Source organism: Odontesthes bonariensis, chromosome 8 (genome assembly GCF_027942865.1).
Source record: "Odontesthes bonariensis isolate fOdoBon6 chromosome 8, fOdoBon6.hap1, whole genome shotgun sequence".
Classification (NCBI taxonomy): domain Eukaryota; kingdom Metazoa; phylum Chordata; class Actinopteri; order Atheriniformes; family Atherinopsidae; genus Odontesthes; species Odontesthes bonariensis.
In genome coordinates, this window is record NC_134513.1 from 13,012,546 (window position 1) to 13,037,973 (window position 25,428).

A 25,428-nucleotide genomic window follows, 5' to 3' on the forward strand; every position below is an offset into this window, starting at 1 on the left:
CTATGCAAAATGTCCCAGACAGCAGGCACAAACTGCTCTCATTCATTATCCCACCAGAGGATCCATCCATTGAGGAGAGAGAGGCAGGACAATTGAAAGAGCGAGTGACTTGAATTTTCACCTTCACAAACAGAGAAATGATTGATCTATCTCAGGGAGAACTCTCAATCAAATGTAGTCATCATTTTGTTACATAATGTACACTTAGAGTATTTTTCTATTATATCTATGGCAGAATTATTGTATTTTTAAAAGAAAAACATATGTGCTTTAATATTTTCTGTTTTGTTTCCACTTGCACATAAGTGTGGTTTATCTGAACACCACATATATCCCTGAAGCTGAATTTGTAAAACTGGAAGGAAAAACATCTCAACATCATAATGTGACAATTCTTAATTATTCACATACTGTATTTGTTTGTTTGTGCCTAGATCGTCAACGTTTTTTTCAGGCAAAGGAACACAATAGAAACAGGTGAAGACAAGCAGATTTGTTATAGTTTTGTGCTGCGCTTTATTTTCATGTAAACTGGCTCATTTCCCATTTGACCATGTTAATTCATTGCAAATCTGTGAAAGTTAAGATCATTGTTTTCTCTGTCCATTGGAGGTCATCAGTGTTGAAGGAACCACCAAAGTGAAAGAACCACTACTGCTTTGTAGGAAGTGAGCAGACTGATGCACACAATATATGCATAAAGCCTGTTTTCTCTGCATATTTAGTCTGCATAACTCATTCAGCCATTGCAGTAGTACAGACACAATTATTCACTGTCTCTCAAGGTGTATTTGGCATTTTGATATCACACTTCATATCTAGAGATGCTCTACCTGTCCCCAGGCCATACACCTCAGTCCTGGGGAGACAGGCTCCTTGTGCAGCTGCCTCCCACTAGAGGTGTTGTGGAGAGGACAGGGTGTTAATTTGTGTGTGTATGTTTCTGTCAAAACACAAGTACACAAATTCCTAAGGGTGTATAGCTACAGTGTGTATGTGCATATTTGCATAGGTGCAGGATTGTGTGTGAGTGTCTACCCAGAGGCTATTAGCTGTAGTCTGACACATTCCACTAATAACTAAACAGGTTTTAAACCTCCCGACCGACAGATTCAGCGGGTATAGAAAAGATGGATGGATAGGTTTTAATCCTCAGGAGGATGCTCAACTAAAGTGTGCAGATAGTATTGATATTTTCTCTGTCTGTCGGTCGTTCTGACCATACCCACAAACTTGCACAGCTATCCTTGCAAATATTGACTCTTAGCACAATGTATTTTCACATGCAACCATTCAAACCAGCGTTTTCAAAAATCGTATCATCACCAAAACAATTTCCTTACCGATGCCAATATCACCACCAACAAATCAGAAATCGCACACACACACATATGCACCAAACTGTGGTGAACATCTAGATCATAACGGGTGTTCTTTTATAGTTAAAAACAAACACGCAATGTCCTGTAGTACTCACGGTTTCTAGGTTTGTCATCGTCTAAGCCCTCCTCTTCATTCTCTGGGTCAATGTCTTCAGCCTGTGTGATCCAGTCTAAATAGCCCTATATTAGTACATATATGAACACACAGACAGGGGGTTACACTGATTGGTTAACGCTGATGAAAGCTGTCAGACTTCTCATGAATAAAAGAACAGCCAAACTACATCCATGTTTAAAATGCTTGTGCACTTTTTTTTGTCACAGGTAACTGCTGAAAGACTAGCAGTGCTTTACTATCATGGATTAAAAATCATTTAAAATACTATTTAATTAGATTAGTAAAACTTTATTCTCTTGCTTGTTCAACTGGAAAATATTGTAATCTTAAAAATGACTTTGTTCACTGTCTCCCTGAATCTATTTAGCTTAAAAATCTTCAATATCATCTTAAATAACTCTGCCCATCTTGAACTTATATACTTAAACAGTGACACATTATTCTAAGAATAATGAATACCACATAAAGCCACTGAGGACTGTTACTTTAAAATCTTAATCTCCCTTTTGAAGTCTTGTTTATGATATACAGCGGACTTAAGTGTTGGTAAAGACTGTTACATCCTCGTTTAGAAGAGACCTCAAATACATAAATACATGCACACACACGCATGTAGTACAGTAACATACCTTGAGGTCTTCCTCCAGTTGCTGTTTTTCTCTGAGTTTCTGAAAGTCACCACGTGCCTTGGCTTTCTCTCTCTCCTTAGAAAACTCTCTGGGAGCGGAGAGTAGAGTACAAGGATGGCGGTAGAGAGTCGGACATAAAGAGAGAACAAAAGAGAGACAAGAAACAAGAAAGAGAATCTGAAAATCTATACAGAGGATTGTGACAAATGTCCCGTTATTGTGATAATAAACATTACACACAAGAAAGAAGGAAAACCTGCTAATGCAAAAAAAAAGTAAGAAAAGAAAAGTTTTGCCAAGGAGAAAAGATGTTAGTGGGCAAACGCAGATGAAAACCTGGAGCTTTTAGTTCCCCAAAATGTCAGGCTTCAAGCAGAACACTGAGAAGAAGGAGGACTTTGCTTGAATATTGTAACTATTACAATGTTCATCTCCCACCATCTCTGCTTCAGCTCTGCCCCCAAGATCACTCCCTGTAGAGAAGGCTGTCATGCATTCACATACTGGTAACCAGAACAACTGTAGAAGTGGCAGTGATTGACAACAGTTAAAGACTCAGGCTGTGATTGGCTTTCATTTTGGCACGGTGGCCTCTTGGAAATCACATCAGAAACAAAAGAAGGAGTCAGAGAATCCTGACACTTTTCATAGATTTTCTGTCTCACATACTGCTGTCAGGGCACAGTGACAGAGATAAGAGATAAAGAGATAAGACAAAACGTATTTAATTCAAGTTTTACTTTATGCTTTATAGTTTTTTTTTACTTCATATTGGTGAGTATTGGTAAGATCTCACCCACTCAAATAATAAAAACAAATACCATTATCTTTAAAAAACGCAGGAAAATATTGTAAATGATCTTTTTTCAGCAGACATTAATTGATGGCAGTTATTAGGTTCATCATTTTGTCTGGTTGACCTTTTGCATACAGTTATAAACCTATTGTTACATACTTTATTTCTGCTTTATTAAATTCAAAGTTTGAATGCAAGTCATTTTCCTACAGACACTGCAGTGATATTGTTACTGAGAATTTGTCCAGAAAAATCTTGTAGAGGAAATCTATATTGATTAAAGCTTCAAGAGAAGGTCGCTTAATTGTAAAAGCTCCCAAAGTGTGCAACAACACACACAATACTATTGTTCCTGTAGTTTTTAAATTAGTTTATCAGTCTCTGTATAGGCAGGGGCGCCACAATTGCTCTTATGCTTGCTGGGAGGATGAAGGTGTGTTCTGGTTATAGCATAGGCTTGTTCTTCACAAACCTGCGATGTGGCTTGACACCAAGGTCATCCTTCATCACTGAGCTCCTAGTCTTTTGTCTCTAGCTCAGTCTTTCTGTCATGATCTTCGTTACAAGTTGAACGATAGCAGGTCTTTTCTTTTAGGTAACAGATACGATTCTTCATGTAAAAATGCTTTTGTTCAGGCTGGTGTCATAAAACCTAACAAAACGTCACAAAACAGAAAACTTTCAATATCAAAGAAATGTATTCCAGAAGGATGACTTATTCCTGTGTTAGCGTTTAGCCAAGCTGCCAGGACTTTTAGGCAGTATTCCAGGAAACGGTTAATTTGATGTAATATATTATTAATAGTTTTTAATGTGCAACCTTAATCAGTTAGTTTGTAATGTGTAAAATGATGAAAGAGTTACTGAAAGTGAAATGAAACGGCCAGTGTCCTGTAATTAAATGTCTAGGTAAAGATAACCCTCACTGTCCTACAGACTTCAAATGAAATTTTCACGAAAGTTCCCTGCTAGACAGCTTTTCAGCTCCGAGTCATCTTGGATTCAACCATTCACATAGAACTCTCTAAAGCTATAGAAGTCGAAAAAAATTCTGTGCATAGGTTTAAGGCTGGTCTGAATATTCTTAATCAGATATTACACAATCCAGCAAAATTCTAATAAAGCCCAAACGGGAGATGTAACATCATGAAATTAATTTTTGTTTGTGTGTATGTTGGAACCGAATTTAAGTGTGTGTGAAATTTTCAGGCTGCACACCCAAGACAGATCAATGAGCATTAGGACAAACTGCTATTGTCTCGCTTGTCAGAACATTATCAGGAGACCTTAGTCCTATTGATCTGTGGCTGTGTACTTCAGTGTGCCTATACAATGCATGTGTGTGTGAGTGCAGCTGTGAGTGCCAACCTGAGGCTTCGCTTTCATTTTCTCATTCTCAGAGCCTCACCTTTATGTTCTAAATCATCTCATTCCGTCTCTTCTATCTCTCTGCAAGCCTGCTCCTCTCTATTCTTTCTATTTACATATTACATCAAGTTCTGACAAAGAGAGTCACACCCTGTGTTTGTGTCCCCACATCCATAGCTCTCCCTGTTCCTGTTTGAGCCATTAGTTATTATGCCAATCTGAGACGCACACACACACCGTGGAGAAACCAGTTGGTAAAAGGTCAGGCTGTGTAGTGTGCTGACAGCATCATTAGTCAGAAGTCAGACAAAGAGCCAGTCAGCCAAACCCCCCCAAGCTGTTTGGATCAGATAGACCTCTATTACTTTCTCCCACAATGATACTGACACATCTTCAAGTGTATCAAGTCAGATTTGGGTCAGTCAGTCAGGGATGAGATATTTCTCTGACCTATACCTGTGCCCTGTAAAGGACATTATAGCATGGGATGGAACCATAAGAGCAAGAAGAAGATACACTGAACCGAAAGAAACATTTGTTGTGCTTTTTCACTGAAATTTATACAAAAAAAAAACAACAAATCATAATTGCAAAACTAACAATTCCTGTACTGTTTAAATTAAGGACATTTCTTCATATGTTTTAATAATTTGTCAGAGTCCTTTTCAGCAGTCTGCAAGCAGATTTGAGTTGTTTCCTTATTTTCTAAATGTACAATTCCTTTGAATTAAGTTGAATGACAAGAGTTGTGTGCCATGATATCATCACTATAATCAGAGCTTCAAGTTCATGGTGCTATTCTCCAGAAGCAACAGTGTAGATTTGTAGCTAGACAGAGCCCCAAATGCCCCAAATGTCTCAATGGTCTTGGACCCAGATGCTCTAGTGATTCCACTACAGTCAGCTAAAATCTATGTGAAGTTTACATTGCTCACTTGGAAGAGCTCCAAGATGTGAGACAAAAAAGATATCACCAAATGGTTCTGTACAGTAAGACATCTTTTTTTTTTACATGCTTTGTACTTTCTTTCAGCAGCACAAGCAAGAAAGAGGAAAGAAAAGGAAACCAGGAGCATGACCCTCCAAGAACAATAGCAAGGCAAGGAAGAAAAATTAGTTTGAAATTATTTTTGACCCTGCCCTTACCCGCTCAACACCCCCAGAACCAAGTTAAGCACAAAGAAGGATCCGATGATGATTAAGGTGACAAAATACACCCAGGGCCAACTGTAACCTACTGCATCATTTACCTATGAGATGGAGGAATAGAAGAGAGGGACCATGGGAGGAAAAAAGAAAGGATAAAAGATGGTAAAGATCATGGAAAAAAGGGGCAGCAAGTAGAGATGGTAAAAGTGAGGATGGAGTAAATAGTAAATGAAGGAGAAATGGGAGGGAGGAAGGGAGCGATGGAGTTAGATCCTCTGTGAATATTCCAAAAAGATGGCTTCATATGTCTTCATGTAGTCCCTTCATAGTATGTGACACAGAAGAACTCAAAATAGATATGAAAGATAAGAAAAATATGTATTGGTTGATTTAGATGACAAGCTTTAATTCTAAAAATCTGATAAGAATAGGAAAGGCCCACATGATATTCAACACAACCCTTCTGAGAGTTTATCATTAAGGTTGCAAAACTGAGCAAATGTGTCTCTGTAAAAAGAGAGCGTTACAAGTTTAAAAGCACTGTGATCCCCTTTACTGGCAGTCAAATAATCATTTTTCAGGATTAAGCACTGTGGGGGAAAAAAAGCATTTTAGTTATACACATGAACAGACCGTGCAGCAAGACTCCCAAGGACTGGAAATAATTAGAGCCCTCATGACAAAAAGTTATCTCTCCATGACTTTATGCTTTCATAGTAATTTAATTTAGGGATAAAAACGAATGCCTTAGTTTATATGTAATCAAATTAGTGTCAATGTCATAGTTAATTTGATTGAAGAATTTTAATCTTAGACAAATATTTTTGTAACTTATTATCATATTATTATTAGCATTATCATCTTAGTTGTTATGATTGTCATGCTATTTTTAACGATGAAGACTATTTTTATTTTTATGTGGGACACCTGGAAACTCTTAATGGTTTTATGGATAAAAATAAATAAATGCAGTGCCAAACTTAGTACAGTCTTTCATCCCATAATTTCCATTTCTTTAATGCCACGTTTCCTCCAGACTCCACTCTGGTCTCAGAGGAATTTTTTTTATTTTTTTTTTTACTTACTTTGTTTTCCCTGTTGTGCAAGATTTTTAGCGTTCCACCTCAACGGCTGGCCTGAGGGGGGAATTATTTATACCCCTGTGTGTACCTACAGACTGGGAGGTGCATGTACTAAAACAGTGTGACTTGGCTGAGCAGGATAAAAAAGGACCCATCTGGCCTGATGGAGCAGCACTTACTGAAACAAAAAACCCTAAAACACACAGACTGTAAGCCTTAACACTAACATACACAAACATCAATGAGTGAATTTGAACTATTAAGAGATAAAAAAAAAGTAGGCAAAACAGACACACACACAGTAATGACCCCTGCATTCAGTTTGGTGTTTGGTGAAGAAAGCTGTTACTTAAAACTGAGCTCATAAAAAAAACTCACTGTGTTTGTAATTAAACTTCCTGGAAAGAAGAGAATCAAGCAAGCCTTGGGGACATGTGTGTGTCCACAAGTCCATCACATACAGGTTGTGACAGGATGTGGCCCCATGTGGCAACCTGACATGAAAATAACAGATAGACACAGGGTCTATCATTGTTATTTCTGGGTGTGTGAGTGTAAAGGTGATTGTGAGTGCTTGTGTGCGTCTCCAGGCTTGTGACAAAGGACTGATTGAGGGAAAGAGAAAGGAGAGAGACTGGGATTTTTGTTCAGTCCAGTGATTGTCAGTTTGTCTTTCCTGAGAGGACTATGGACGGGTATGGTTGGTAAGGTTGGCCTGGCTGAATCTTGATAGTAAACTGTGGTTGAACTTCCTTTGACCATCATTTGACACTGAGTATTAGTTATGTTCAGGAAAAGATTTTAATGCATTATATCAATGGATTTGCATCAAATTTAAACAAAAACAAGAGGAAGAACAACAATGACAACAACAATAATGATAATAATAATAATAAAAATAAAACATCATCATCACAATCATCGTAATCATTTCTATAATTTGCACTTTGTTGTTGTTCAAGGGAGTCTTGATACACAGTCACTTATCACATCACACAATCACACAAACAGTAAGTACAGCCCCATCACACACAACACACATATGTACACATGACAACAGCATTAGCTCTTACCCGCTCAACACTCCCAGAACGAGGTTGAGAACGAAAAAAGAGCCGAAGATGACAAGAGACACAAAATAGACCCATGGCAGCTCATAGCCCATAGCATCCTGCATCTGAGAGAGAGAAGAGGCAGAGGAAAGATGGGACGGAGAAAATTAGGGGATTAACAGGCCAGGTAAAGGGTAAGGTGGTGGAAATGCAGAAGAAATTAGATACAAATGTTAAAATAAAGATAGAGGGGGATAGAAGTGAGAAGGGAAAAAGGAAGATGAAAGACAGAAAATAAGAAAAGAGTGTGCATGTTAAGAAAAGCAGGTAAACCTGGCATAGCAAGAATGGCAGCACTGTTTGGATTAACTATGTGAGTAACTCCTTTTATCTGACTCTGTGGAACAGGCCCTCTACAGTTAAAACACTGCTAATTTGCTGCTGAGTTTCCTGTTTAAGTTTAGCTCTTTCTTCTGTGTTTAAAAAGGCCTACAGTACCTCAAAGAAGACTTCTCTTGAAAAGGTTCACGGACATTTACAGGAAAACACTTTCAGACAGATTTGATTTCTTAATGGACATTTCCTTGCAGTTAAAACCTCTTCACATGTCTTTAGATACATTATTGATACTGACTTATTAGGAACAGATCATGGGGCTGATTAAATTAAAGCAGGACCCGGGATTTATTCATAACAGAAATGCTCTATTATTAGCCTCTATGTAAATTCAAATGTTAAATCTTTAAAGAAACAACAAAGAATGAGCCTAAAGTAGAACATTGTCAGTTCTGCCAGTTAAAGGAAAAGGGGTGTTATCTTACACTGAAATAGCAAAGCAAGACATAATGTTGTCCTTTGCTACATTTGAATGTTGGATATTTGTCTTTAGATCCTGAAAATTTCTGACAACAAAAACAATGGAAACGCACGTCTCAAACTTCTGAGATACATTATGTCCTATTAACACTGAAGAGTGTTTGTGTGTGTGTAACTGAGATTAAAGATGACAGAAAAGCAGCAGAAGGGGTGTAGAGCTAGCAAGCTATCTGCTCCATGTGTATACATGTGCACAGACACAAATACCACACACTCATACATTCACATACTGTGCGATATGAACATTTTAATGTTAATAAATATCACATAAAAGAAACAAAAATATACCTAAAGGCAAGAGCACTTATTTGTACCATATGAGTGCTTCCAAATGGTGATGGTCTATCCGGCAGCCTCCTGTGACTGTTATAATTTGTAACAGTCATGCCAAAGACTGGCTGAGTTATAGCAAGCCACATGCAGCCACATAGAGCCAACTTTTTTACATTCAGAATTCAGCTTTTATGTGTGTGTATGCAAGTGTTTGTTTAAATTTCTAAATCATCTCTGTGTACATCCCTTCCTTTCTGCGAGAGGTGTTCTGTATTATTGCTTTATTGCACCTTTTCTAAAAATAACTTACTGTTACTGTTACAGATACAGTAGAGTGGAATATAAAGCTGTCCTGCAGTCACACACACACACACGCACACACACACACACACTCAGGAAAAACAAAAAAAACCACAGTTGTGGTGTCCGACTCACCCAGTACAGCACGTCTGTCCAGCCCTCCATGGTTATGCACTGGAACACCGTTAACATGGCAAAGGCAAAGTTGTCAAAGTTGGTGATGCCGTCATTTGGGCCCACCCATCCCATCTGACACAGTGTTCCGTTCGGTGTACAGTGTCGACCATAAGCACCATCAGGTGCACACGGTGCTGGTTTTTCCTCTGCATTGTGGCCTGGGACAAAACGGATATACACATCGTGTTGTTCATCAACGTAGAAATATGAAAGTGGCCTTTGTCTGTGCTTGAACTTTTTTCAGTTTTCTGACAACTTCTTGAATTTTTTTGTTGTGGTTAAACTAAACTAAAATTTTTAAACATTTGAGCCATTGCTGTGACAGAGAATAAGGGAGCGTTAAGAGGCATCTATTGACCCATCCCACGTGACGTCACAACAAAAGCGTCAGCCATTTTGGACGTGAAAACAAGTAGTCTACCACAGCCAACAACGGAGGAGCGAGGAACATTCAAAGGAAAATATCGATTAGATCAGTAAGGTTTACATCATGCCGGCATATTGTTGCGCGCCTGGGTGTACCAACAGTCAGCAGACGAGGAAAGATTTGTCTTTTTACCGGATCCCCACTGATCTTGAGCGACGGAGAAGATGAGTCGCGGCGATCAATAGGAAAGACTGGCAACCTTCAGTATACCAGCGGTTGTGTAGTGACCACTTTGTTGGAGGTAAGTGTCGAATAAAGATATATAAGATATACATATACATGCAAAATAAAGATAAAGCCTGAGAGGGATTTTCCACGGTACACCAGATGATCTCTCACGGCACACTAGTGTTCCCCCGTGCCATTTCAGGGTTGCCTTTCTACTAGATAAAACATAACACAGCGCCTTTAGTAAAGCACTACGACTTGGTCATTGCAATTCTCGTAATAGCAAGATTATAACACAGTGTCAACGGGTTTACATGTCGTTTATCCTGGTGAACAACGTTAAATGAAAAATGTAAACAAACCTTAGCTGTAAAAAGATGGCGCCCACCGGCTCCAGGGACGATCCACTGGTAAAAGGCAGGTCACATAGTCCGACACAAAATATTTGTAGGCATCCAAACTCTTGTATGCCTTTAGATCCTTTCCCGTGTATGGCAATGGGTTTTTTACAACATAAATATAAAGGTCGTGGGGGCCGAAGTCGGGTAAAGACGAGGCGGTGGCATGCTGTCGGACGTCTGTAAACAGCCCTGGTGGAAGCAAGTACACGTCGTTTTCTAAACCTCCAATTTTCAGCTTCTCCAAATACCTCTCCCTCTGCTGGCCCACTAAATGCCCGACCTCGCTGGATAGTGGAGTTTTTTTCTGCATCTTGTTCTTTCTTCTTTTATTCAATTTTCAGTCTGTCTGTATCGTTACTGTTACTATCGTTACTCGCAAATCGTTGTCTTCTATACGTCCAAAATGGCGGTTGCTTTACAAAAGTCACGTGACTGGGAAGGGTCAATATGAAAGACAAAAACTATCTCTGGTCCAGGTTAAATGGAAACACGGAATGTACTTTAAACAGAGCAGCTATAAAGAAATCTGGGTGAAAAAGTGTTAAACTAATTATACAAAATAAGCTCTCCAGGGTGATGTATGGGAGATTATTCTACCACCACTTGGGCTCTGCACAGCTAATGCCTCTCATGGGACCAATAACACCAACATAATAACACTCAAGTCCATTTGTACCTGATGGCCCTTCCTGAAAACTCTTTTAATTATTCAATCATTTATGGCAGCTGCTGTTTCCATAATTGTTAAAATCGCTTATACGAACAACACATTATAATTAATAAGGTGATCATTTATCTATTTAAAGTTTACAGTATCCATTTTCTTCCTGCCTTGTTTTTCTGATGGATGAGGTCTTACTGCAGATTTAGAATTCATGCATAACTCAAAAACACAGTAAGTGGCAGTACAGCGATGCTCACCTTCATAGTCGAACTGAAAATGTTGTAATATTCTCTTTGTCTATTTGTAGACTTGATGCTTCTGCTTAATGAAGCCTGCTTTTTGAGCACTGAAATGAAGTATGCCAGTGTATGTGTCTGGTCATGCATTTAAGTTTTTAAATCCGTGCATCGATGGAAAATGCCTTTCCTGCTCTCTTTCAAGGCGTGTACGTACGTGTATGGTTGTAAACACAGGTCTTGTGCATCTTGCCCATGAAGAGTTCCAGTCCGATGATGGCATAGATGATGATGACGAAGAGGACCAGCAGGGCAATATGGAGGAGTGGAACCATGGCTTTGATTATAGAGTTCAACACAACCTGTAAACCTGCAGCACACATAAAATTAAAATAAGATTATAACGAGGTCACATACTTACAGACACGTGAAAAGACAGTAATCACCCTTTAAATTCTAAGGTTTTGCATATCAGGACATAAAAAGATAAACTGGTCTTCAGCAGGTTTTAAATAAGGTTAAATGCAACATTAGATGAACAACAGCTCATGACATCATATACTGTCTAATTAATAATAGAACAAGAAGACAAAATGTAGAAGCAGAGTGTGAAGAACAAAGACATCATCCTTTTGTTGAATGCTTTTTATGCAGCTGTAACAAATATACTGTATATGTAATATGTATGTAATGCTATTTGTCCTGTGTTTGACCATTGTACCGTTAAATATAATGAAGTAACACATAATGTCTAGATTAAGTTAAGTTATTTTGATCTGTATTTGGGTGTAAGCGGAGACTATTGTTGTATTATTTACACATAATCTGATTAAATAAACTTTTAACAACTGTAGGTGGCATCAACGATGGAGGACACTTGGATTCTAAGGACCTGTTGATTTATTTCTTTGACACTTTACTTGTTTTTCATGTTAGTTGTGAAAAGATTCATTCATTTTTTCATACTGCATACCTCGACGAAAAAGGTTCATTGCAGAGTTTTTATACAAACGATTATTTTTATTAGTCATTCATAAGCATCAGTAGCTCTGAAAGCAGTCAGCAAGCACGCTACTGATGAGCTGCCATGACACAAACCGAATACACAGCCACGGGATGTTGAAGAGGACGCAGTTGTGTACTGCAGTTCTGCTTGTGCACATACACACAACACGCAGCACACACATAAACACAGATGGACACTTGCACCTCTTTCATCCACAATAACCGTTCCCTTTGTGTCATCTGGCAGTTTGGATTATTGATTTCTGTGGTCACGGACCGACAGACTGACAGACAGCTCATCCACTGCTCAGACTGTCTGAATTTTGAAAACAAGACACGAGGACTGAGTGGGTGTATAATTTGTGTCACAGAGCATGGTGTTTGGCATCAAGCCCTAATATCAGCTCCAATATGTGGTTGATTTCCTTTCCCACCACACCCAATAACCATTCGCACCTGATCCCCAGAGCATCCTTTATGTTTTTTTCAACACCTCGCTGTACTTACTTGGTACTCCAGAGACCAGTCTTAGGGGTCTGAGTACTCTGAATGCCCTCAGAGCCTTGACATCGAAGCCCGCCGCCTTACCTCCGATAGGAGTGGCCCCGTCTCCCTTTGTGGCCTGCTCCAAAATCGCACTGAATAACCTGTCAGACAGAAAGAGCTCACCTCAATAAGCATCACTGTCACAATGACCTTTCATTTCCACATGCAAGAGAAAATGATTTTTTTGTCAGCATTAAACTGAACCTTTTGCATTATTTTCATCACAATCTTTAAAACACAACCATGTTGTGGATTTGTTTCGAGACCAAAGTTTTAAAAGGGAATGTTGAAGACATCTGCCCTGTTTCAAAATGAGGTTGTTGAAGAGAACTGAAAAGTAAAAAATAAAGCAGTTTAATTTGTTAGTCCTGCAACACAGTGCTTTATATGTCCACTCTATCTTTCATCGATAAAGACACACATCTGGCTTTAATGATTTGACAAATAGCTAACCAGAAGACTACAGTGTCTGTAGAGACCTGAACTCTCTGAAATCATTTTTTTTTAACTTGTTTGTGTAAGTGTATGTCTGTGTGTGTGCTAACAACAGATTCAATTTAACAAACATCTTATTTGATGTAAAGTCTTATGAAATAGTCTGTTTCTGCTGTATGATTTCTGGTACATTTAGAATGTAGAAATATAGCAGATAATACAAATAATAATGCCGTATTGAAAGTGCAGTTTTGAACTGTTGTTAGTTATATCCTCTTTAGAATTACGTACACCCATCTATACGAGTAAAAACTATTCATAAACTTCCAATTAATGGACATATAAAGCCTATGCCCATGTACACTGATGTAGATTGAGTCAGAACAGTTTTTAATGCATTGGGTTAAAGACCCTTATAGTTTAATGAAGGGAAATCTGAAATGAATAATTATTGTTGCAATTGCAATGATATTGTAGATCATCGGTCACCAACTTTTGGGCAGGAGACTTTGGAGTCTGGCAGTATCAGTCAAATAGATTTTAAATAATAGATTGTATAAAGAAAGAAAAACAAATCAGGGTTGGGAATGACTGTTTTGGAAGACAGTGTGTTCTGAAGTCTGTTAAACGGAAGAGCTGTTAAAGGGGAATGCCCTTTCCGTGTCAGCATGAAAGTGCCCACAAGCTTAAAGGGAGGTCTATAATATTTTCTCAGTTAGATGTTAAAAAATGGCATCCTTCAGAGCACTCGCTATGAGTCAGGCATCAGTGATGGCCGTCTAAATGGGAGTACATTTCATTCACAAAGCACTAAGATCTTGTGGAAACTGGTTGTGGAAAATGGCTACAGTAAAATCTTGTAGTTCTTAAAATCAGAAATATGTACATCTTCCAGCAGTTGGGTGAAACTTACTGATTATTATGCCATTTTCAATAACAGACTAACGTTTCGACACAACTGTGTCTTCATCAAGGCTTTTATTCACATTCTTTTTTATGTTTCTCTTAAAGCTGCCGTCGGCAGGTTTTCAAAATTCCGAGTCTAAAGTCGGAAAATTCGAACTGATACAACTTTCAGGTCCCTCCCCCTCTGTGGACGAGGTTGTGCACGTGAGTTCACACCAGTGTGCGTGCACACAAGCTGGGGGCAGACTCACGCTCAGCATGGAAGACGTGGTTGGTGACTGTTCTGCTCAGATAATAGATAAAATAATAAACCTAACGTGATTGGTTAAAAACAGCCGGGAGCGCTCGATTTTTGCAAGCACGATTACAGGCTTTAGAGGGAGCTACAGAATTCGGGATTTTTCCTAAACAGCCTATTTAATATTCTACTTCCAGAATCCCATGACAGTTCAAGCTAATATGACTAAAAAAAAGTTGCCGACGGCAGCTTTAAAGGAATGAGTAGTTTGCTGTAGGTGAGTATTGTGGGGTTCAGATTAGATTGTTAAAAACATTATTTCTTTTTAAAATACAGTGGAGCCCTTTGGCATCAATGGCTAATTTAATTTGTCATGTCTTATGTCTTATGTCTTATGTCCAACATGTCTTATGTTGTTGACCTTCCATTATTAATTAGCATTTTTAGTAATATATGGCATGGTCAGTCATGTCTTCATGAAGTACCCCATTTTGGGATGCTTGTATCTTTTTTAAAAATTTGTCTTTGTCTCTGATGGCACTGAAAGTATGTTATGTGGATACATGTTATGCAAATCCCCATGGCTGTGCAATAGGCTTGTAATGAGGTTCAACTCTTTGTGAAATGACTTATGCACACCTCTGTGAGATTGACTATAATTGCCTTCATTCTGTGCGCACTTTGACACCAATGAAAACACAGTATTGTTGAAATCTTAGTCTGTTTGTGCCATCAAAATTGCATTAGAATTAGTGAGCTCTAGCCTTCTATAGTTCTTGAGCTTATAGTTTTCTAATTTACGCTGATTAAAATCTTAAAAGATAATAAAAAATAATCAGAATTCTGAACAATTGGTTTGTTGTTTCTGAGAAATGTGAATATGAAAAAAATTGCATGCATTTGAAACGTGCATAAAAGCTCAACTTTCGAAACATTTTCACAATATCTGCTTCAGCTTTGGAAAAAAAACAACTTCTTGACAACTTCTAAGTATTCTTTAATTAATAGAGTTTGTACTGACAGTTGCTAAAATCTAGTAGCATTGTTTAAATAAAATCCATTTTTTATGGGTTCAGTATTGTAAAGTTTTGACTTTTCCGAGTACACTTTTACTTTTCTCTAAATAATCAGTCACAACAACATACACTTGTCAAAAACTGTCAGTCTTGTATAGCATCATTAGCTTCAACAAAAATACCAGACAAAAAAGATATTTGCATTTAAGGAAATTGAGCAGGACTACAGCAACACTGCAGCTCAAGTAATGAAAAGAAATATTTTCTTTTTTTACTGAGACAGAAATTAAAGGCAGGAATTAAATACTTTGAGGAGACTTACTACTTTTACAGCCATGCAGTGCAGTTCTAAAATCTCACACAAATGTGGCAGTTGTACAAACACTTTAGAGAGGCCTGTCTCTAAAATATGTGGCAGTGTTATTCAAGAAAAGCAATATAATGACCATGTATATAGAAATCAGATCATCAACAAATACATTTGTAATCTTCATGTGTCCACACAGATTGATCTATAAGGGCAGTTACAAAATAAGCTGAAATACATAAAAAAGGTGATATCATTTGAAATAAAATGTCGCCCCTTATATAAGTTGCCTTTTGCCAGCTATCTTCCCCTTTGTTATTATTTACATCTCTTTGGAGCAAGTGGCTGACAAGCTAGAATTAATCCAGCTGAGCTTATCACCCTGTCCTTCTTCTTTCTGGCTCCTTTAGAAATCACCAGCTAGCGTGGCTCAAAGGCCAGTCAGTGGCGCATTAGTCATGGAGAATTATCAATTAGCACAGATGAAATGGCCACTTGAAAAGGCCTCTCAAAACATATCGCCGTTTCTCCCTCTCAGTCTCTCTCAGCCTCTCCATTTCGCACTACCTCCCTCTCGATTTGATTAACTCTCTGTGTCTGGGTGGGAATCACGCCTTTATATGTATGACGAGCACGTCAAGGAGCTGCAATTCTGCACCATCAGCATTTTATTTAAGTGATAATTAGAGCCTTTGTGTAGCACCACGTAGTGGTCTGTGTACATCCACAGCTAAAGATAGTACTAATTGTTCACATTCAAAAAGAAAAGAGAGGCTGTGAGGTGCTATAGTACTCAAAATGTCAACACCACGATGCTTGTGAAAAAGTTTGTCATTGAATTATTAGAAACTGACAATACCGTAGCAACTGTTGTTCACTATAAATCATACTTTTGATTCTATTAAACATCAATGTTGTTCTGTTGAATCTGTCCATTCTAAGTTACCAACATGGCAAATTTGAAATCCAATTTCTGCTTTTTACAAAAAGAAAAAAAAAGTTAAATATGTGATGATTGAATAAACCAAGCATGGCAGATCAATTGACATTTTACATTGTCTATATGACTAAACAAATTCTTCAACGCTTTGGGGCCTTTACTCTAAAGTTCTTGTTTGTGTAAAGGCATAAACATTTGCACGATTAATCAAGAAGTATATACTGAATATACAGCAAGATTATGGCCTGTACTATGTGTATGTGTACCTGTGTGATCACATGTGTTTGAGATTGCGTGTGTCCCTGAGGCTGCTCAGCACCGGGTACAAGGTCTTTCACCCATATGGTGAATATTCCCGACGGAGCGAACTCTTGTCACTTCTCATCTAGACGTGCATACACACACACACACAGGAGCACTGGTAGTGTGACGCACGCGTAAACAAAAGATAAGCACACATGCACAAACAGAGAAGAAAATGCTGTCACTGAAGAACATTTCCTCTGAGTGTGATATTTGGAAGCAGTGTCTGTGAGTTTGGGTTTTATAACTTTAGCAATGACTTCTTATTCTAACTCTGTCAGTTTTCACTTCTGAGAACATTTAAGTGACAAAAAGCTCAAAGGGGCAAATTTCTTGTATTTACTGTTTCTAATCTGTTACCTCTTAAGTTATGTAAGGATGAGTTGAGGCAGGACAAGTAAAAATTCTAAGAGACGTGAGGAAAAACATTGAGATAAATGTCTTCTTTGTGATCCCTTTTTATGTTGGTGAAGCATGAATGATTATATTTGGGCCTTTGTTTTATATGTTTGACAAACATTTTTAAAAAATCCTGGAGAAGTTCAGGGAAGCCACTGGTTCAATTGCCCAAACCCAGGAAGCAGCAACCCCTCCCAACCATCCCTGAACAAGACAAGTGCACCTGCCGAAATCTTGAGCTCAGCATTTATCTGACCTGAAAGACCACCATTCGGCAGGGTTGCGAGGAAAAGACAATTCTTCTCAGCGATCAAAAAGAGAATACTGCACATTAAATCATGCTGCATCCAAATAAAAGGGACAATTTAAATACAGAGAGATACAGACAGAAATAGAGAAAGAATGAGAGGGTAGATAGCAGGAGTGGTAAAGGTTGTGTTTATGCCAGGGGCACTGGCACCATGTTGTCAGCCCGTGATGTGTGTTTGTGTGTGTTTTTATGGGGTGAATCCAAATATGCTCAGTTAGTGATGGCTAATGTGAGTGAACACTTGACTGGCAATGAACAAGCCTCTCACAGAGTTTGTGTGTGTGTGTGTGTGTGTGTGTGTTTGTGTGCTGGTGGAGCCTTCCTTCAGGCTGATGGCTGCTTTCTTGCTGTCTCTCTCTTACAAACATGCACACGCACACACACGGTCAATTAGACCATTTTTATGGCATTAATGTAACTGTCAGGTCCACTGGCTGTAGAGCTATTACCCGAACACAACACTGTACATAAAGCACAGCTGGCAGACATGAAGGCACACACACATCTAAAGGCAGAGAGGGTTTAGCAGATGGGCCATGTTGCTGAGTTGCAGATAAAGACAAACAGTGGAGGGCTTTGTCATGAGCATCTTACAAACTAATCAGTTTAAGCTTTACCCATACTCTAAAGGCCAAAGTGTACTGAGGGTTTAAAAGGTATTTTGTTTTTCTAGAAGCCGGGTCGTGCGATGTACCTGTGAACAGTCACAGTGTCTTACCTGCAGCAGACAGCAGTCGGAGCACTTTCTGTCTGGAGAATCATGAAGGAATTCTAATGGGGGAGCTAGAGAGGGGCCACATCTCAAACTACTAAGACCTAAGAATTTCTCAGTGGTTCAATCAAATGTTCTAAAGTTGTTGATGTTACACTTTATCACATTTGCATCAGAAAGTTATCTATTGGTCACAATTTTTCACAACAGAAGAATGCCCATGTGGATCTGCCTCACTGCATGCATGGTGGCTTCCCAACATATTCTCCAGCTTATTCTTTAAACTACTGTAAGCAAGATGCTGACAACTAATAAGTGCTTCACACAAGCCCACCCCCAAAAAAAGAATTTAACACTGATTAACAAATAACTAAAGGACGCTTGGTTTATGAATGAATTCCTTTAAATATCACATTCTATAGATGTATAGAAGCATTTTTTCTCTGAAAATGATTGACGTTGTGAATAAGTAATGTCATAGTTTTGCATGACTGTAAGGTCACATACAGTAAATGAAATGTAAATGTATTCACATCATTTCTTAGACAAAACTCGAGTGAAAAATATCCTCAAAACAAAACACAACAGCTAGCCTGCCTTTGCTCCACAAAATATAGGAGTCCATGTGAAATGAGATCCAACTGTAATTTTCTATGAAATACGACTACCTTTCGGTATTAGACACAGGCTCCCAGGAGCCTTCCTTCCCAGTTATCTTGGCAGTGCTTTCATTTGTTGACAGCTATAAGACCACGTCACTATAAATAATTTGCTCCATGATGTGTTGATGTTTAAAAGTGTGTCAGGTCACACTTGAAATCAGACTGAGAAATACAGTTAGGCAGGACTTGCCATTTTTTTGTTTAAGCTAAACCGATTCTACTAGAATAACATAGCATCATCAAATAACATTTCACGTTTCAAACTGTCATTCCTCATGTGTGTTTCTGTTAACTCACCCCACAACTACAATGATGAAGTCAAGCAGATTCCAGCCATTCCTCAGGTAGGCGTTGGGATGGAAGAGCAGGCCATAAGCTATTACCTTCAGAAACGCCTCCACCGTGAAAATGATGAGGAACAGATACTCCACACGCTCCTGCAGAGAAACAAAAATGACACGTCAGTGTAGTCTTCAGAGCAGAAAGATTGCAGAACAGTATGAAGGGAAAAAAAACAACATTAGAGAAAGATAAAAATCAAAGTAAATCAAAAAGGGAGATTATTGTTGCTGCTAAGTATTAGAACAAAGTGTCACATGTGCGGACAAACTATTAAACCTATTCAGAGTTTCAAAATTTGAAAAAAGGTTCCCTCTTTAGAGGAAGGTTAAATAAACACTCTAAGACAGTATTATATACACAAATTCTTTCTCAATCACAAAGTTCTTAAATACATGGCTTGTGAGCACCAGCATTGTGGCTGCTTGCTGCTCTTTAGCTGAGTTTAGCAGTCTGAACAAGATAATCTGTTACTGTTTCTGAAGCTTTGCTTTGTGTGTGAATATGTGTGTGTGTCTAATTATTTCTGTGTGAACATGTATTTGTCTAATTGCAATCATGTACACAATCAAAGCAATGTTTATCAGAGCAGCTCTCTTCCTGTCCAACAAGGCAACTGTCTGATGCACGTATGAGCACATACAAACATACACAGGCCGCATTTCTATAACAGATTTCCTTAGAGATTGTTGTTATAGTGACAACCTACTGCAAAGGGTCCTGGGAAATGTCCTGAAATGGCTTTGAAAGAGCAGGATCATATGACATTGTGGCTATTTGGTGAAGTTGTAAACAATGAATCATCCACCGAATCATGTCATCTGCTTTTTTACTGTGAGTTTAGAACTAAATAGAGATCAAGGAAATGTGCTGAATGTTTATGTTGTATTGCTTCGTACACATTATTCTCTATATTCAGAAGCATTTCATCCCGTTAAAAGCATAAATATACTGTATTTAGCTGCATCTATCAATCTGTCCATCCATCTCAGTCCCTGATCCTTCTCTTGTTCCCTCTGTTTTCCCATGGATACACATGTATAAAAGGCCAGAGGTTTGAGACAAAAGGCCAGCCAGGTCTCTCTAGGCTCCGGTCTCCTCCCCTGGGAAGAATTAGCTGAACCTGAAACTTATGGGACACAGTCTCCGTATGTGTCCATGTTTACCAAAATAGCTGCACGAGCTGATAGAGATGGCAAAAAGGTCACAGGAGATGAAATTTAGGTAGCATGTCAAAATGCCTTAAAAGAAGCATAAAATATAGAGTACAGTACGTATAGGGTACAAAAGAATTTTTGTATTTAAAAAAACGAATTTAGGCGATGCGTCATTTATCCTCTTAGGCAAATAGGAGAGTACATACATAAGATGGATCTATATGGATATAGGCGGATCTCGAGTAATCTAAATATCTTCTGAAGGACGCCGACTTTTACCAAACTGTTATCAGTGAGTAGATGGACGTATTTTATGCCAGAAATAAGGTCCAGGTTTAAAAAACATTTTATGATACAGATCAAGACAAATTACACCTGCCTTTATTTTATATCTGTGTGTGTTTACCATGTTTTCTTTTTCATGAAAATCTGTAGAATTTATTTTGTTCTTTTTAATGTTCATCATTTGCTTCACAGACCATCCACCACACCTTGTGTATTAGTCGTCTATGCGGAAGTAATTAATTTCACAAACGCTCACACACATGCATGTCCTCCCTCTCACAAAAGCTCTCAATCACTCTCTCGCTCAAACAAACAAAGACACACATACCCAAACTGTGTATCTGCCGGTGACAGGCAGACAGTGCGGCGCTCAGAAGAATAAAACAAAGAAAAACATCTGGTAGGAACAGCTTAGCCTGACACACACAAACACACACTTCCCTTCCTCTTTTCATTCCATTCATACAGACCCATAAAGGGCAAAATCCATAAGGGGCACAACTAATTTGGTTAGTGATGGGAATGAAATGAGAGATAAAAGATGAGAGACTGCGAGAGGAGAGGAGTGAGTGCGAGGAAGAGAGACAGACTAAAGAGGCAGAGAGGGAAAAGAAGGCAGACAGAATGACCCAAAGGTGAGTATGTGGGAGCAATAATTCAGTTAACTGTGATAGGTCAACTAAACCACCTATCCATCAACTAGGCCAATCAGATTATAGTATCGACATTCTACCATACAGCGGGCAATGTTTCCGTCTGCGATGACCTTCTGTGTTTGTGTGTGTGCTGCAAGACAGGATTAGCCATTAAGCTGCTTTTGAAAGATCCTACAGACACATCATAGTCTGTGTGTGTTGTGTGTAACTTCCATGTACCTTGAACACACTGTACCAGCTACTCAATCATGAAAACACGAAGCAGCAGGAGCACATCAAAAACAAAAATTTTCATTTCAGAACTAGCTTTTCTAACGGTCCACAGCACATCCATGTACAGGCTAGAGCAGGTACAGCAGAACTATCTAACATCACAGCAAATCCATCAAATTCATGTAGATGGTAAATTAGAACTAATCTTGTGTGTGCAGTAACATCCAAACCAATAACAACAATTATTACTAAAGGATGAGACCATAATGAATGGGAATTATCCTTTAAAACAGATGGGGTCTGTATGTCGGTTGGACTGGGTGTTTTTAAGATGCCAGCTGCGTATTGATCCAGTACTTTTACTCGATCCACATTGGTGAACATGTATTATAATCATTATGGTAATATATTGGTAAGGGGTTTATATTTTTATTAGAACAAAAGTTGTTAAAAGGGTCTGAAAATTGTTTAAATTTAGCTAAAAAATGTTCTCTTGGCAACGTTGTAACGTATTGAGCCTTACTCCCATGCATGATCATATACAACGTATGTTACTATTTTGGATAGTAAATTTCAAAGTTATACTGTCTGACATTGGATTACCAAAGACACTGTTAATATTTGGGTGGGCTGCCCAAGTAGAGTGGCAAAAATATAATTTATGTTTACTTTATGTCTACTCATCTTCATCTTGTATATCAGTTTCCTTACTTCCTGTTTTATTTTGTTGAGCTTTCCCCCTTCTTCCTCATGATCCGTGACACTTCCCACGCTCAAAGCACAGAAACTGTCATTTTCTGAATGACAGTACACATGATACATGATTTTGGAGTCAATTTTCTGAATGCATCCACTGCTAAGAAAAAATCAATTGGAAAAGAGGTGGTTTTAATCATTAAGTGAGGTCTGTATAACTGTTAATTCCATGGGCATGCTCTATTCTGTTTCCATACATTATAAACCTGGGGCAACAAGAGATGAACTACAAGCTGAACAGTCTCGATGAGTACTGGCTGATAATGATTGGTGCCTGATCGATAAAAACACCCTCATTTCCACATTGGTTTGTGTTGAACTTTTGCCACATCTTTCAACAAACTGCTTGAGCGTCCGCCCTGGTATGTAAAACACTTGTTACATTTTTGGCAACGAGTACTGTCTATCAGCATTAATTCTGTTGTAGTCTAAGGTGACTTCTGAACATGTAACTGTCTCTGCCATGACTGCCGTATGAACTGTCCCTGTTTGCGTATTGTACAGGGCTGCAGTATATGAGAGCTACCCCCACCTCTTACACACAGTGTCCAAATGGGAGATTTTTTTTCTGTATTGGCAAACACCTGTAGCATAAATGCACCATAGACTGATGTCTTACATTATAAAATGAGAAACATTTTCTAGTTATAATATAAATTGAGTACTTTAATCCCAGGGGTTAAACTTAGTCGAGTACTGCTCATTATTCGTTAAGTTACATGCTTCCACAGACTCTGGGATCTGAAAAAGCAACCAACTCTTATTGAGATGTAACCAGCCACCAGCTCATTTTACCTTTTAAACTGCTTTGTGCTTTTGAGTGTTGTGCCAGATTGTAGCCTGACCCGGTTGGCAATGAGTGAGAGGTGGGCTACTCACTGGACAGGTCATCATTCCACAGGTTAACACTAAGAGGCAGAAACCCACTCATGAATTCAAGACCGCCGGTTAAATCAACATGCATATCTTTGGAAAGTTGGATGACCCCACTGCACTCACTGAAAATGAAAACAAAGAAAACATGCTAACCGAACACAGAAAGGCTTCAATCAACAAGCAGGTTTGAAACCAGCAGGTTTAAAACCTTCCTCCTTTGCTCGCCAGGGGAAAAAACTGAAGATAGAGACAGATTTTTTAAATTCACAGTCAACTCTCTTGACAGTTACTAAAGTTATGTGCAGAATCCTGATGCTTTGTCGTCTTCTTCCTCTGATTACTCCTGGTCTCCCAGTTATTTTCCCTCTCATCCCTCTTTTCAGTCTTCGCCTTCTCTCACTTTCTTATTCTCATATGTCTTTCTCTCAATCTTTGAGGGTGCCAACCAGAAGTTACCATAGAGACCAGGATGGGTTCTGACGTTACCATGGAAACTGTGCGGTAAAGCAGCAGCGGCAGCAGCAGACTTTTTTCCTCACACACAGATGACACTGATCAGTACTGTACCAAGAATATCCACAGCACACGGTTCTAATTACTACTCTTCTGTCAGCATCTAGACTTCCAATTGTATATATAAGTGTCCATATGTGTATATACAAATAACAATGGGCTCTTGGACATGTTTGAAATTGTGTATATGTGCCTGCTTCAGTGATCCTAATCACACATTGGCTTCCCACTTGCCACCAGTTGATTCTATTAAGTTAAGCCTAGAACACACTTCAGTCTACTGCTACTGTGATAAATTGCTTGAGAAGTTAGCTGAATACATCAAAGGTAGTATCCTAAACAACTTGGATCCTCACAAGGGGTAACAGATCCACTGAGGATTTCATCTTCACTGTTCTCCACTCTGTCAGTTTGGGGACTTCTGCTAAGCACTGAATGCATCTATCACATGAAAAACACAGGTAAACTGAGCTCTCTGGTCTTGAGTACCACACCCAGCAACTGGACCTTTCACTGGATTCTACTTTCTCACAAAAAGGACCTTAGACAGTTTATGTAGGCAGTCCCATCTTCTCAACTCCAGTGTATCAGAGAACTTCATTGCTGTATGCTTAGTCTCAATTTTTCATTATGTACATCTTGCATTCTGTTTCAGTCTAGAAACATCCCAGACAAGTACGGGATGCTCATGGCCCAAGATGGGACAGCTCTGTTGCAGGTGATTCAAACCACAGAGAAAATTCCTTCACCCAAAAATCACAAGTCTTAGTGAAGTGTATTGTGAAGTCTTGTGAATTTTTTTCTGTAATGGTGCTGCTGGAATCTTAATTTCCCTGAGGGAACCTCCCAAAGGGATCAATAAAGGTCTATCTAATCTATCTCATCTAATCTAATCTAATCTAATCTATGTGCAGGACCCAAAGGGTACCAAAGAACCTAATCAGCCACAGCCTGAGAGAAAGACTGTTTCTTGAAATATGTTTTACAGCTTCTAGTTGAATGATGACAACTAAATGAATCTCCGAGCACTCCAGCTTCCTCCCATCATCGAAAAACATGCATGTTAGGTCAATTGGTGTCTCTAAATTGACCCCTGGAGTGAGTGTGGGTGTGCAGCTTGTTTGTCTCGTTTTTCTCTGTGTGACCCTGTGATGGACTGGTGACCTGTGCAGGGTGTACTTCGCTTCTCCTCCAATGACACCTGAGATAGGCTCCAGCCCCCCTACCACCACCACCACCATCCTTATTTGGATTAAGAGGGTATAGAAAATAGATGGATGGATAGTCTACAATGAAGCTTTCAGATATGTAGATTAAAATGACATCTTACTCATGCTATACCACCATGTTTATCTCCCCATATCGACCTAACAATCAAAGAATGAAAGGTGTGTTTGGTTTAACAGCTTTCCTAAGATGTACAGTATGAAAAAGGGGTTTGATTTGAACATTTTTGTATTATTTTTTTCTATTATCTTTGAATATCAGAACATCAGAATATAAAAGCAGCAAATTACATCTTATCGTCTGTGACAGTCTCAGCACTTAAAAGTCCTCTTGAGAATTCACCACAGCTTATAGCCATAAAGAAGAAAACTCAATTCTCCATTATTTGCCCTTCACTAAGGACATTGAGCTATCAGCTGTTCAAAGTCACTCAAGAGGAGGACACTCTTCTCTATATAAAACCCGCTACTGAGGGTGTGTTGAGAAAGGCTCTTAAAGTAATGCTTCATTCTGATTGCACCTTGGGTTG

At 38.8% G+C, this 25,428-nt stretch overlaps 1 protein-coding gene across 24 annotated transcripts in view; it reads right to left on the bottom strand.

The window, feature by feature from the left end:
• The window catches only part of cacna1c (calcium channel, voltage-dependent, L type, alpha 1C subunit), a 202,583-nt gene that overhangs the window by 57,831 nt on the left and 119,324 nt on the right, over positions 1 to 25,428 (bottom strand). For 23 of the 24 annotated variants that reach the window (XM_075471782.1, XM_075471781.1, XM_075471771.1 and 20 more), the window contains 7 exons: positions 19,175 to 19,314; positions 12,611 to 12,750; positions 11,316 to 11,468; positions 9,161 to 9,360; positions 7,598 to 7,701; positions 2,130 to 2,217; positions 1,478 to 1,562 (listed from right to left, as the gene is read on the bottom strand). In XM_075471782.1, coding sequence (XP_075327897.1) covers positions 1,478 to 1,562; positions 2,130 to 2,217; positions 7,598 to 7,701; positions 9,161 to 9,360; positions 11,316 to 11,468; positions 12,611 to 12,750; positions 19,175 to 19,314 — 910 coding nt within the window. Of the gene's footprint in view, positions 1 to 1,477; positions 1,563 to 2,129; positions 2,218 to 5,439; positions 5,544 to 7,597; positions 7,702 to 9,160; positions 9,361 to 11,315; positions 11,469 to 12,610; positions 12,751 to 19,174; positions 19,315 to 25,428 lie in introns of all 24 variants that reach the window. The other variant, XM_075471775.1, reaches the window with a different exon arrangement.